At 32.3% G+C, this 15,573-nt stretch overlaps 1 protein-coding gene and 2 long non-coding RNA genes across 3 annotated transcripts; 2 read left to right on the plus strand and 1 right to left on the minus strand.

Annotated features, from left to right (window-relative positions):
• Nucleotides 1-579: 579 nt before the first annotated feature.
• On the plus strand, nucleotides 580-1,097 carry LOC131929395 (uncharacterized). Its single transcript, XR_009383963.1, has 3 exons — nucleotides 580-656; nucleotides 750-876; nucleotides 1,001-1,097. It is a non-coding gene; the product is annotated as an uncharacterized LOC131929395 (long non-coding RNA).
• A 1,035-nt stretch (nucleotides 1,098-2,132) lies between these two features.
• LOC131929381 (calponin homology domain-containing protein DDB_G0272472-like) lies at nucleotides 2,133-7,914 on the plus strand. Its single transcript, XM_059285543.1, has 8 exons — nucleotides 2,133-2,304; nucleotides 2,893-3,013; nucleotides 4,599-5,069; nucleotides 5,225-5,278; nucleotides 5,392-5,469; nucleotides 6,076-6,120; nucleotides 6,729-6,798; nucleotides 7,076-7,914. The coding sequence occupies exons 1-8, from the start codon at nucleotides 2,158-2,160 to the stop codon at nucleotides 7,506-7,508; spliced, it is 1,419 nt and encodes a 472-aa protein (XP_059141526.1). The 5' UTR covers nucleotides 2,133-2,157; the 3' UTR covers nucleotides 7,509-7,914.
• A 4,456-nt stretch (nucleotides 7,915-12,370) lies between these two features.
• On the minus strand, nucleotides 12,371-12,956 carry LOC131929387 (uncharacterized). The gene is made up of 3 exons (XR_009383961.1): nucleotides 12,859-12,956; nucleotides 12,502-12,621; nucleotides 12,371-12,424 (listed from the first exon to the last, which is right to left on the minus strand). It is a non-coding gene; the product is annotated as an uncharacterized LOC131929387 (long non-coding RNA).
• Nucleotides 12,957-15,573: the final 2,617 nt, after the last annotated feature.

Here is a 15,573-nt window from a genome sequence, read left to right on the forward strand (position 1 = left end):
ATACGCCACTGTTGGGTAGTATTTAATTTTTCATAATTTAAATTGTAAAGATAATTAACACAGAATATTTATGCTTTCATTAACATGTATTTATTATATTATTATTTTATTATTCTATTTTCGATGAGAAAGAAGAAAAGATAGACGACGAAGACGAGGAAGAAAACAATGAAAGTGATATGAAAGTTTTAGAAGACTGTGAATATGAAGGTGTTAGAACTGAAAGAGAAGAACGACTGAAGCAAAGGCTAGAAGAAATAGGCGTGCCTTTTTCTAAAGTAAAATATTTATTTTCTAAATGGAACAAAAATGCTATAACAAAATCAGCTCTCGCTATTTTAGACGTGACCAGTTTATCAAGTTGTTCAGTAATAGATTCGTATACTGGACAGATAATTGATCAAATTTTATACAACAGTAAAGCGAGTGCAATACTTTTAACAGAGTTTAGCCGATGGCCTGAAATGGCGGAATTTGCACTTACTCTTGTTGAGAACAGAAATAAAGTGCCAGATCTTGTAGTTGTTGATAAGAAGATTGACAATGTAATGAAATTGTTTGAACAAACAGTCATAAAGGTCGAAATCAAAAGAAGCAATGTCCTAAAGGACTTGACATTAAGGACTTCTAAGCTCACGTGTCTTACTGTACAACAAGTAAGAAAAACTTTCACTTGATTGTATTCATTATTTTACTCATGACTGTTGATAGTTGTAAGTTAAATATTATACGTTGGTTATATTTTTCAGACCTTCAAATTTCTTGTTTTTCTGGTGAAAATGTTTGACTCAGAAGTCGACCAACAATGTTTCAATGAAGAAGAATTAAAAACTGTGTTAAAGAACTGGAGCTCTGATTTATCCAGAACAAACGACGGTATTTTATTGTTAGAAGTGGGGAAGTTAGCTGTTGTCTTACTGTCACTAAAGTAAAATAAAATACAAGTTATTGATTTTTAAATCTTAAATATTTTGATTCTCAATGTCGTCATTTATGTTAGATGTAGGTCTTGTGATGTTTGTGATCATATCAATGATAACTGACGTCCACCACGCTGAAAATTTATTGGAGTACCATGACAAGATACACGAGCTAAAAGAAAGATTAGTGACGTCATTACATCTTGGTCAAGTTACGTTTCAAATCTACTGTGGGGAAAACGAGGGGAGACTTGGGTAATTTTAAACAACAAATAAAGATGTGTTTTAAAAGCAATGCTCCACTTTAGTAACAAAGTAGGAACTGAGTTGTTTCCACTTATCCTTAGATGCACTCAATACATATAACATAACAAACACATGTTTGTAAGAATCTGATTAATTTATTAATGCAAGTTATATTTATAAAATTAACTCTCTTAATTTTATTAACTATTGTTGTAAAATGTGGCAAATATGTAATATGATGTGAATAGTTCAGTACTTTAAAGTTAGTGTAAGCCTGGTGTTGATTGTCAATAAATAAACATGGTTAATGCTAAAAAACAATCTTTCCTAAATCTTAGTCTTTATTTTTACTATAATTAAAACAGCCCGGATTTAATTAGCTTTTTTAAAAATACATTTTTTGTAATAGAAGTTCGGTAGCAGTGTAGTTACCTTTGTTTTGTTTCTTTGATTTATCGCTAAAGGAAGATCACCGTGTATATTTTGAAAAGTACTTTTAACGTTTTTCTTTAAATCATGTAATATACTGCTTTATTAAATTCATCTCCTTTGTACAACTTATTGCATTCTGGTTTGTTTCAACTCAGAAAGCGATTTGTGGCTATCTTCAATACTTTTATTTGGTCATAATTCTTCACATTACAGAGTAACCCTCGCCATAACCGCTACCAACTAACTCCTTACAAATCGTTCATTCCAGCTTTTATACCGCATTCGACCTTGGGATAGCAATACATAAACACATCAGGGTTAACAATACTCTAGGGTAAAGTCAACTCACTTGCGCACTCTCCCCTAGTTCTAGATTATTCTAACCTATTTCTATCTAACCTACAACTGACCCGTAACACTATACATTGAATCATAACTTGTCAAAAGAGAAAAAAACTTTCTAAAGCTCTATCTGAATTTTCACATCTTTATCTAACACATTTCTATTGACAGTATCTGCAATACGTTGTGCCACCTACAAAGACTAAGTCAACAAGAAATGTTTAGAGCAGAATTCCCTGAACATTGTTTGTTCCATCTACAATCTATTTTGTTACAATCATGCTGGACAAGACAACAGGAGATTGAGCTAGGTCTGCACATTTTGGTTAACTGTGACGCTCAACACTGGCGTATCATTATGAAGGTTAGAAAATAACATTAAAATGTTGCATCAAAAGTGGCACAAATCTTCAACCCGAGCCTTGAAGGTTGTCATAGAAAAGCTTTGCGGGGGTCGCCTGTTGACATTCCAAATATTTGTCGCTTTACCAATCTTCTCAAACAAGAACATGGTTTCCACAAAGGGGGGGGGGGGGAATTGACAGACGACGCAATTCATAAGGGGGTGAGGGGGGTGTATTTAATGTACATATGTATTTTACAGGCGGTCTTTGCTCCCGAGGAAGGACAAGGAGAATTCTGGGAGGTAATTGAAGATGTTGGGTAATGCCCTGGTCCCATGATAATCAGATTGTATATAGTGAAAGCATCTGTGAACTGATTATTGTTTCAAAACGAATTGTTTTAAAATATAATTGTGGCTCCCTGATTACTTATTAATGTAGGGCATTAAAAGAGCTTATACTATTAATGCAAAGTTAAATAGCAAGAGATATTTTATTTCTCATTTCTCTTTACTATCATTAAATCTAACGAATAACTATTGTATTAAATATTACATTAAGTAAAAAATAAAATTATTTTGTTGATGTTCTCAAAATGTCTATTTCAGAATCGACCCGAACATTTGCTTTCACTACATGTGTGTATAGAATCTTTAAAGAATGCAAAATTTACAACACTTGCAGAGAACGCAGAAAAACTTTTGGATCGGATCAGCAGTAGTTTACAAGGTAAAGTTTTTCTATGTGAGTGAAACAAATAGACCTAGGCTGTATATGAATGTGTCACCGTGGTAAGAATTATCTTGATGAAACGTTATTTAGGTTATGTTAGTTGATTAAAAAAAATCAAATATACATTAAGTTTTATGTATAAAAAAATTGTAAACAGAATTTAAATACCAAACGCGCGAACAAGCGGAGTTCAATGAAAAATACACTGTGCACTAGTATTATACTTTAAATTAAAATTAAATGGACAGACTAGCTACGTGGATAAAAAGATTTGCACAATTGTATATAAATATGAATGGACTGTAGGTTTAGGGTACAATGTTTTATGAGCGTCCTAATTTAAGAAGAGGTTTAGTCTCTAATCTTGACTTACGAGATTTATATTCTTTACTTTATATCTGGGAAAGCGCCTTGACCGTTATCTTCCTTTTTTCCCCATGATTTTTTAAAATATTTTATTAAATTGTTTGCTTCGAGACTGTCTCATAACTTCAAAACATGCCATACGTAATTGTATGTCATTGATTACTGGTCTCGATCGTTTAGTTTCACTTTATATTACTGGCCTCAATCTTAACCATGAGAAATGGACATTCACATAACAATGCAGGAGAAAAAAAAGCGTGTCCACGGCTATTGACATTCAATTACGAATCAAAACCATTACCATATTAAATGCAGTAAGCGAAAGCTATATATAGTACCTTGAGAAAATAGAGAGATACAATGACATAGGCAGGCATAAAAAAGGCAGGCTAAAAAGAAAACTCTTCATCGCAGCGTCATACTGTTAGGCTGTGTTAACTTTATTTTAAGTTTTCATATATTAGAAAAAAAACAGCTCTTTTTCATGAAGCAGAACACAAAAAGCCATGTAAAAGATAACACGAAAAATACATTTATCCGAAACAGTCATATCAGATTGTATAAGAATACCAGATCGCTAGATAAAAAAAACTTAACAATTTAGCTTTTAGTCGGATGTGTTAGGTCTAAATAAGCAGCACACGAAGTCCCAGCAGACACGACTTGGGGAGAGAGATTAAGTGGGCGACACGGTAAGATCGTGTTACACTATATACAGTTTTAAACTATCGACCAAGACCAACTTATGTGAAAGGTTCTTGTCGGTAGCCTATTTTTGAGTCGAAGGACAGCCCAACGACAAAATATTTACCACTTATTTACATGTGATTACTACTGTTGCTTTTTTGATTTTGTTTAAGGTTTTGCATCAAAAGAATTCAAGTTTTAACATATTTTTGCACGGTGTCAATTTCAATTTTTCCAAACATAAGAGTAGTGATGATTACTATTTCTTTTACAAACCCAACCCTTTCGCCACTATCTTTACATATAAACGTCACAATTATATTCTGAACATATTAATGTTTTATTTATGTTTCAAGAAATATGTATGTAATTGTCTATTTTCCAGATTTACATCTTCGTTTTAAGCTGATAATTATAAGCTCATTTTAAATAATATCGCTTTAAATACATTGACTCTTTACAATGCATTTGTTTATAAAACAAAAAATGTAAACATAATTTTAAAACATTATTGGTCTTCTCTCTACAGCTGAACTAGACCCGCCAGTTGAACGTAAAAAAACACGAACAGAGAACTGGAAAGACGAAGAAAAAAACGAACTTCTCTCACTGATAGAGAGAAACAAGAGAGAGATAGAATGTAAAGGACGAACCAGCGAATGTAAGAAAAAAGTAAAACAAGCCTGGGATGACCTCACACAAGAACATAGAGCAAAATACCCGTCACGTGACCTACAGAAAGTGAAAGAACAATATCAGAGGATGAAATCTTTGGCTAGACAAGACATGAAAAGGGCAAGGAGAGACCCTCATGGCAGTAGACTTTCTGGTTTTACTAGAAGAATATTTGATATTTGTCCTGAAGATTTTGTAGACTTTAAGGAACTTTTTGAGTCTGAATTAAACACTGGGAATACAACAGAGCCAGACCAAGTCACAGATGTGGTTGATGGAACAAGTAGCGGCAGTTTTCAGCCGTCTTCCTCCCTCAATAGTGAAGGTAACATTTTGTTGAGATAAAGCTTTAAACATCAGACAATTTAACAATCGGAAATATGTTGATATATGTTTGACTTTAATTATTTTTGTTGCTTTATTAAAGACCTAAACCTTGATAATGGAATAAAACACATGTTTTATAATATGTATATTTAGGTGTCAATGTAGCTGCAAATGTAGCAGAAGAAGAAAGAGATGCCATAGAATACGGTATGTTTTTTAACTATAGTAAAAATAATGTTTATAGGTGGTTATTGTTAAACAAATATGCTTGTTGAACATGTAATTGAAAAAAATATTTTATTTCTCGCTATTCTCAATAGGTAACCAGGAATCGACGGAAAGTCACAATGAACAAAATATGGATGATGGTGTAGCATCTTCAAACTTGCACGTTGAAGGTAAAGCAAGATGTGGATTTGTTCAATAAAATTATATTTTTAAATGAAAACTGTTTAGAGTTGAAAATAAACCTGTAATGAACCAAAGTCGAAAATTTCTTTAAATACATTAGAAATAAACAGTATAGATCCAAAGTCATTTTTCGGATAACAAGACAGTTTGATATGTAAAATGTAACAAATTTATACGGTATTATTACTACACTTTTTGACAAACGGAGTGAAAATGGAATAAGATCTAGCGCATAAAAAATGCACTTTGATATTTTGTTGAATATTATCCTCACTAGTATCATCTAAAACATAGTCAACATTAACTATACAAATATACCCAACATTCCCTGTGCAATAGCCAAAGTCCATTATGCCTTATAAACATCCTATATGCCAACATCTTCCATGCCCAAGTTAATATCTCCAATGACCTAGCAAAAATAATCTATTCCCTAGCCAACATCCTGTATGCCCCAGTCAACATGAACATGCCCAAGCTGACATCCTCTTTTCTTAACCTGGTTAACCCAACGCACATGTTTCACTTGATGTATATCAAATAAATTGTATTCTGTTTTATAATTATCGTCTTTACTTATATTACTGTTACAGCAAATTTCAACGAGAATCAAGAGCTAATCCAGGAAATGTATTACGGTAAGTATAATATTATATCTACAATTCATCCATTGTATTAAAAATGATAATTGTGTGAGTACTTGCAGCTATGTTTTGAGTTGACTAGTTGTTATTGTATGATGGATAAAATACACCACGGTCTGAAATAGCGGTAACATTTTATTAGACCTACTAGGTCAATTCCATGATGTGTGCACTATAAGGACAATACACTAACAACCCTTCGTGAGTGACAAATTAGTCGAAATGCACAACACTAGTAATACTTAGCAAACAGGACAGAGATAATTCCTATTTTGATTTCAACATACTTCAATAGCTTAACAGTACGAAGAAAATGCAAACTTTGAAAATAAAATGACGTTTAGCATTTTTAAGAGATAATTATTGAAGGCTGAAAATAACGAACGCGTTTAACACAATAAAGGTTAACTTTAACAAAATAATCTAAGTGTCTTTTTTGTTATGATGATGAAATGTCTGTTCAATCAATAAAATCTCGATATGCTTCTCATTATACCCAGCGTATAAAAAGAATGTATAAACAATACTCGGTTTGTCTATAAACAAACCCAGTGAGAATGTCTTTACTTTTGTTAATTACATACATTTTTTTTCACATATAGGTACAGATGTCCAAGCTCAAAAAGAAGCCACAGACAGAATCCGAAACCAGAACATCGAGATGCAACCTCAGTAATTTTATTTTAATTTTTATCTGGGATAATAATTAGATTTGTCAGACAGTTCATAATTTACATCAAAGGCTCCCACTCTATGAGACTTGACTGGTATTTTATTTTAAGGAAATTGAACACAAATTTGTTTATAATAATGCGTTAAACATTTAAGGGTGATAATGTGTATTTTTCAATTATATATTATCGCTGGTCATTAAAAAAAAGTTCCATAGCAAGGTTTTTTTTTCTCTCATAAATTAAAATAAACATTTTTATCTATCCAACACTCACAGGCCTCAGATAGCGGATTACGCTGACACAGAATGGAAAAGAAAATCTCATCCATCTATACAGGTTAGACACGGATGTAGAAACTTGAATAAAAGACGAAGGTTTGGTGACGTTGATGAACTGGAAGTAGAAGAACGGAGGACAAAATTGGAAAAAGAAAAAGTGGAGTTGGAAATAAGCAAGTTAAGGATGAGAGAGAAAGAAGAAAAACTAAAGCAAAGAACAGAGAAACATGATGTGGAAATACAATTGAAGAAACAAAAGCACGAACAGAGAATGAGAGAAAGAGAAGAGAAATTAAGAATGGAGATAGAAAGACATGTACTAGAGCAGAGACTTTTAGAACAGAAGCTCCACAAGGAAGAAAGTAAAGGGATGTTGACATCAAGCCACGAGATACTGGATGTAGCAGGACCCAGCTACACACAGCTGTAGGTCAAGGCGTGTTTCTGTTTATGGTTTTGTTTGGCAATCTTTGACTGTTACATTTCAAAAACTGACATCTCTAATTTTATATAATTACCTGTTCATATGCTATTACTTTCGATTGAGACGCTTATTTTAAATCTTTAAAGAGGTCGATCGAACTCTTTATAAATCCAGAGAAAAATTGTTTTATCTCTAACAGTACAGTGTAAAAATATTTAAAAGTCTATACAATATTAATCAATTTTTAATTTGCCCGACTGTTATTTCGTATTATAATGAATTAAAATATTACATTAAATGAATTTATGTTTAAATGTTTTTATTATTTCTGCTATCTATTAAATTAGTTATTTTAGCTAATGTCAAAGTAAGATTTTATCTCATACATTTTCTGTGGAAAAGTATAGTAATTTAGATGTTAATAATGCAATGCTAAACTTTGCTGAAAAATAATTTATAAATGTTTACTACAAAATGCTTCAAATAATAAATTTTATATGTGTATTATATGAATTGATATAAGTTCTAGAAATATGTTTAATGGTGATAATATAATAATATTGTATTAATTGTTTAATTATCTTTTATTCATAATTTTAATGTGCGTTTTTTTTAAATTGTTTAGTTATCTTTGATTCATCGTAGAATTGATTTCGATTGCAATGTCTTTCAAAGAGCAAACATTGTTTTGGAAAACTATTTATTTCATTTATTTAAATCATGCATTTAAAATGTTAAAAACATATTATTATTCATATCTAATAAAGAGGCCACGATTGTTAAATTGTATCGCTAAAGGTAGGCCTACTGTTAAAAAAATATTGTTTTGGTTTTAAAAAAAATGAATTTTTATTACTTCTATTATTGTTATGACCATAGAGTAACAATAAATATGTAACAATTTAATTACTTATTAGATAAAAAAGTAAAAAAAAAACAACTAGTTCTATTTCGCAAGGTATTATTTTAATGGCCTGTAAAAGAATTCATGCTAGGGACATTATCCTGATAACTGCGATAAGTACCAATTATTCAATTTTAAAAGTAAACTCATACTTTATTATTTTGAAAAAAAATATTAAAATAATAGGTTATTTGTTTATAATGGCAACAATAGTATGCATGGAGGTCTTTTCTCACACTGGTCATTACTAAAATGCAAAAAAAGGTTTTTCTACAATGAACAAGTAAAAAAGTAATCTTAGATAATGGTCGGCGTGGTGTAAAGTGTAGACACGATTTCACTAAATGTGTAATTGAGAATAATTGGTGATGTTTATTTTCAAATGCGTCATAAAATAATTATTCTGACTACTTATTTAGTTACCGCAGTATAAGGCCATATAATACTTTAGGTTTTGCCGATGCTCAAATCGGAATACATTTGTTGAATTGTATCAGTCCTCGCTGTTATGTGCTAATGTTACTTAATATTTATTTGCAGCTCGGTTAAAATAATTAAACATAAACGGAACACATAAAAGAGAGGTATTGTATTTGGTTATTTATATTTATAACTAAAACAATTGTTATATGTGACATACGTCGTAAAGCCTTTAAATTGTAGTCCCAGTAACAAGTAAGAAAATAAATGTTTAAAATTTCATAATGCAAACAAGTTTATTTTTTATAATAATACAGAACACATGTAAAATAACTAATGAAACTTATTTTTCTGTTAATAACACACTAGCAACAATTTTCAGTTAAACAAGATCTGTACAAGATCTTCCATAAACGTTTTGTTCTCGGTTTCATCAAAGTTTAAGCAAGCAATTTATAGTATTGATTTACTAGTGCTATAACTGAAGATTGTGATTTAACACAATAAATTTGGATAGGCGACAACATGTATACCGTATAATTTTAAAAACATTTTCCCACGTTTTCTTTAACTTGCTTTTGCGTCTGTTTGTTTTTCCATATAATCTTGCGATCGAAATTTCGGGCACTTCCCAGTTACCTAGCGCGCTGAAATTTTTAAGGGAAGCTTTTTTCCGATGACAATAAAATATTCAATTATTATTATTACAAAACTACAATAACAGTTTATGTAGACCAGGAAGTACCCACTTTCCCCCTGAAGAAAGTCTACCGCCCCCGACTAAACAGGAATTTATATTGAAAATATATACTTTTAAAAGTGTCGACCCCCCCCCCCCTGAAATTTTAGTCCGTACCCTCGTCTCCCCCCCCCACCCCGAAAATTTTAAGTCTCCCCCCCCCCCCCCACCAGGAAATTTTTTTTGGGAAGAAACACTAGTTAAAAAGCGCACCGACCTTTCCAAATAAGGCTGTGGGTGCATTTTCACCAACGCGAATAATATATATATAGGTCTAATTTGATAATGGGGCGCAAAATTGATAGTTCGTCCTTGGCACCTAAATAGATCGCAACGCCTTTATATATAGTTTATGTAATCTAATCAGTTATAAATTATTAGGTACTTATATATTACGGTACAAATGCTGAAAGTTTTGAGTCTATTGTTTTCTCTAGCAAACGATCAAGGTAAGTGCGGCCTAACTGACACCAAACGTATTTAGTGAAGTCACTTTCATGCTGAAATAATCTAAAGTAAGCTTGCAAAATTTACACGGCGAATCATAATTTATAGCTATGTTGGAATAGACTTTATTGGATCTACAAAACATTTCAACACGGCCATACACAGTTGTTCTCTGACGTCAAACCTGACCTACATCCGGGTGATGTCAGTTTGCCAGTGCACTATAAATAGCATACGCTGCGATCAGTTATTAGTGGATAAGTAATAATTGTAAAGTTTGACACGGGCTTATTGTTTTTCTACATGCAATAGTAAACGTTTCAATATTTTATAAAAAGAAAAAACTAATCTGCAGTCGTAGCCAGTTTTTATACATAAATGATTTAATTAGATTCTAATTTAAATTTGAGTGTTTATTGAATGAAACAACTAAAATGGGTATTATATCCACTTTCATGTAACTGCCGTCACTGTCTAAGGTAAGTTACTACTATCTGCACATATATAACTGCAGTATTCATTTGAACTAACCACAGCAAAAATGTATTCAGTTGGAGATAATTAAATTATACTATCAAACCAATATTTAATTGTCACAATTTACAACCTACGCGATTCTGATTATTATTTCGAAGGCTAGAAATATCGTTATCATATGTCGTAAATCGACGATTACTTTTCTAGCTTTTACACATTTTAGGCTACATTGTATATGTTGCCTCCAGTATTTGCTTGAAGTCAATCGTTATTGAAAAACCTCACAATACAGATTCGGTGATTTAATAAACATCACAACAATAGACCTAAATCAAATCTTATAAGCCACGATACAATGAAATATAAGGCACTTCCTGGTCTACATAAACTGTTATTGTAGTGATACAACAGTTGAATAAAAAATCCAGTCACTTTTAACAGTAGCTTAAAAGACGGCTTGAAACTGGTTATTAATACAAAGGTTGAATTATGATTGATACAATACATGGAATTATATTGACTTCACACACTCGAGTGTGCGCTTCTATAATCTAAAAATAATAAAAAAACTGGTGCTCTGCTATAATAAAAAAGTTAAATAATTTGTGCGCTACAGTACTTTAATAGTTGATACTTTACATCAGGGGTCTCCAAACTTTTCAGACCGAGGGCCGCATTGACTATCAAATATCAGTTCGGGGCCAAAGTTTCTTCAAGGCATATTATCGGTGTCTACCGCCCCCCCCCCCCCCAACAAAATATAATTTATATAGAAATATATACAAATTTCAAGTGCCGCCCCCCCCCTCCCCCAGAGAAAAAAATCGGAAAGAAACACTGTCGGGGGGCCGACAACACACTCGAGGTCCAAGTTTGCTCTCAAATTATTCTTGACGTATCCTATATCTATGGTTGAGCCCATCTGACCTTATTAAATTCGCCATCTTCACCACAGGTTTAAGTATACTGCTAATGTCCATATATTTAACAATCAAAGCTTGCTGATGAATAATAGAGTGCAGCAGCATTGTTTGTAGAATATTTTTCTCATTCGCTTGTCCAACCAAACCTTTCTTTATGCTACTAATGTACTTTTTCCCATCAACAGTCAGGTAACTGAGGTTAGTCCAGTCCAAGTTATAATCAGAAAATGTTTTCTTTAACTCATTGAATATGTCCTCTCCGGTAACAGTGCCATACATATTATGTAGGGAAGCCATCTCTTGTGTTATGTTCAAGTCTTCAACCACACCCCTAATGAACACGAGCAGTTGAGAGGTGGAACAGCTGTCCAGCGAATCATCCATTGCAATTAAAAAATAGTGAAACGTGCTTTCATTTTTCGCTATTTGATTCACGATATTTTTACCAATGTCTGCAACACGGTGGGCAAAGTTATTTGCACCCACAGCTACATTTTCAAATTGTTTTGAATTTTCTGGGCAAAGTTCCTCAACCATCTCTAACAGACATTTTTTCCTTGGACAAAAAGATTCCGCGGGCCGGATGTGAGGACCTTGCGGGCCGCATGCGGCCCGCGGGCCGTAGTTTGGAGACCCCTGCTTTACATGGTTATCTTTTTATTTTAAAACATTTCCAGATGAAATAATCTTTATTGTATATTTTCTTACGAATTTCTACTAAAACATCGTTTTACTCCAAAGGCTACTCTAATCCACGGAGAAAACAGGAAAAGTTTAATACTGTATTATAATTAGACATGGGCATCTTGTAAGCACTCCTCCCCGCCATTCTGCTCCCAGACTTTACATTCATCATCGCACGTTCCCTGCAATTGATTTTAAAATATACCTGAAATTTTGTACAGCGCGGAAGAAAAAACTCAGTTCCTTCTTGCAGTCGACTCATAATGTGATTGAATGTTATTTCCCTTCCGATAGAGTTTTCTATCCATTGATTAGCTTCACTTATGATCTGCAAAGCAAAAAATGAATAACAAGATGAGAATGGGTTTAATAGATAACAAGATTAATTACCTGGGCTAGTTTTACCTTTTGTGCAAATTTGTTCAAGTAATTTTCAAGGTTCTCTTTTTCTTCAGCGAAATATGTCATTGGATTCTGTACAATACTCAGTTGTCTTGCTTTGCGGGCTTCTGTTCTTGAAGACATCTGAATAATCAAAATAACCTTTAAAAATACGTTTTCTAACTATTCATAAAATTCTACTTTATTCTTATCCTATATGTATTCTAATATAATATTTATATATGCGCGCGTGTATAATGTGATCAGAAAAACAGTGTTTGAAGTTAGCAATACAATTTCACGGTAAAAAAAGTGTATCTTTATATTCTAAATAAGTTAAACTTTATCTGTTAATACATAACGACTGTTAAAATAACTTACTTTGAGCTAGAGGAACTTTAATTAAATTGAAATTCTGTAATATAAGGTGTAGGTATTTTAGTTAGTTCGAAGAAGAAACGTAACATAGAAGGTTGGTTGGGGAAAAGTATTTTGGCTTAGTTGCCCAGTATTGATTTACTGATAAAGCTGATACCGTAAATGACAAGGCCCATTATCTAGGTCTGCAGGTAGTCGAAGATTGTGCAAACAACACGTCAGTTAGAAGTGGGATCTAAAATCTTTCTCGACGAACCCTTAACACACACACACACAGACACACACACACACACACACACACACACACACACACACACACACACACACATATATATATATATATATATATATATATATATATATATATATATATATATATATATATATGCACAGGATGCATATCAAGATGCCGCTTACATATTTAAGTGCGTGCGGTGTTATAAAAACAGATGTCATAGAAAAAATAGTGTTTTTTTATGACTTTGTGACTATATTTTCTCATATGCATATAGTTTTATATAGCATTACTTTAGGGTTATATGGCACTTCCAGAACATTTAGACATAAATTCTTAGAATATACAAATTTTCAAATGCTGAACATTTTTGATAAATATGTTACAGATGGAAGCACCTCTTAATTATATATGAATCAACTAAATTGTTGAATGAAATTTTACAGCGAATATCAAAATATGAAATGTTGTGCACCTAACTTAAACAGTAATCAAGTTAACGTAAAGTAAGTACCACGACCGGTTATCAGAATTCGCTTAAAAGGTAATAGAGAAGTACAAATTTAAAATAATATTTAATTAAAATATTTTGTCAAACTAACTAAAATGGTACCCCATTCATCGTGTTGACGTACATACTGACAGAGAGATACACTGACAGAGAGATACACTGACAAAGAGACACACTGACGTACAGACAAGATTGCAAAACTAAGTTTTTCGATTCAGGTTGTATGAAACGTTTGTCAGAACATCGATCTTTAATTTCCGAACGATTTCCCACAATACTCTGTATACAAGGAAGTAAAAGAACTCAAAGAAAAGGTTCCTCTCCGTATTACATGGAAAATATAAACATATATGTATATGTCGAGTTGTCTTCAAAAGTATACGTTAAAAAATTTACTAAATGTTTTGTATAAATAGTGAGCCTGCTGAAATGACATTCAAGACCTGTGGATACAACCATGCTAAAGCTATCTAACTAAAGATATATCGCTACAGGAACGTGAGTAAATTAAATTTCTTAACAGTTTCTAATAAAAGTGTTCAATATTTATGCCTTGGGTTTGATTGATTTAAGCAAATTTAAAAAAAAAAATAAGTGAAGAGGGGCAGATAATATTTAGACAGTTCATCAACAAAAATTATTTTTCCTAGGTTACAGCACAGGGAAGGTCACACATTTTATTCAAGTTTAACATGTTTATTTTTGGTCTAAAGTAATAGTTTTGCCTGCAAATTTGAAAGTATATATCTATACATAGTAGGCAACATCTATCTACTTTATTTTCGGAATTTTACGCAATGAATATTTCAGACTAACTGGTAAACAAAAGCTTTCCTAAAATTAAATCGTATAATGATTTCATTAATCTAACAAATAAGTAAAATATTTCTAAAAATCAGTGTTAAATTTAGATTAGCTAAGACCCCCACACAATAGCGTATTTATACATTCAAACGCTAATAATTGCTTAGAGTTTCTTCCAGGCATCTCTTCGAAGAGAGTCTACCCCCCACCCCGGAACAAAATGAAATTTATATAGAAAAAAAATATTTTTAACAGTGTCCGTCCCCCCCCCCCCCCAAATGTCAAGTGCCCCCCCCCCCCACCTGAGAAAAAAGTCTGGAAGAAACACTGTTCTAGTTTGCGACCGTTTTAGTTTAAAGCAAACCAATATGGCCGACCTATAGTCCGTGTCGATTATTTTGTTTAGTAGACTACCATAACTAGTTATTAGTTGTGACAAGATATTGATCTGAAGTTCTGTACGTCTTAAAATTATCTTGTTTGCAGGTATGGAAACATGTTTCTTTCTTATACTTATGATCTCACAATACTTGTGAAACATAGTGCCAGTTTGCCAGTGTATAAACGAAGTATAAAGTATTGTAATCGTGCAAAAAAAAAATCGAGATTTTTACAAATCTCGACATTTTTCACCTCACTGATGCGGAAAAACATAATTTTGCAATCTCGTCCGTATGTCTGTGTGTCTGTCTGTGTGTGTCTGTGTGTAAACACGATGACTTGAGCACCGTTACAGCTAGGTTGATGAAATTTCATATATAAGTATTTTATCAAAATCGTAGATCCGTATCAACTTTTGAGCGATTTCCGATAGCCGGAAGTGGTACTTTTTCTACTTTGAATTTTGCAAAAACCTATAACTTGAGTACTGTTTCAGATAGATAAAAAAAATTTCATATGTAAGTAAAAGATTTAATTCTTTACCTTCTTTCAAATTTTGAGTAATTTCCGTTGACCGGAAGTACTAAGTTACGCTATTTCCGATTTCTCAAAATCGCATGTAAATTTATAAAGTACTAATAATATTGCGCACTATTATACTAATTTTTATTTGGTGTTCGCTTGTTGCGCAATTCTTTTTTCTATGAGATTCTAGTTTTAAAAGTTTAAGTAATCAAAAATCATGTCTATATTCCAAGTTATATAAGAATATTCGAGAAAGTGTAGG

The sequence above is a fragment of the Physella acuta genome, unplaced genomic scaffold (assembly GCF_028476545.2).
Source record: "Physella acuta isolate Inbredline_101_S28 unplaced genomic scaffold, ASM2847654v3 ptg000094l, whole genome shotgun sequence".
NCBI lineage: Eukaryota > Metazoa > Mollusca > Gastropoda > Physidae > Physella > Physella acuta.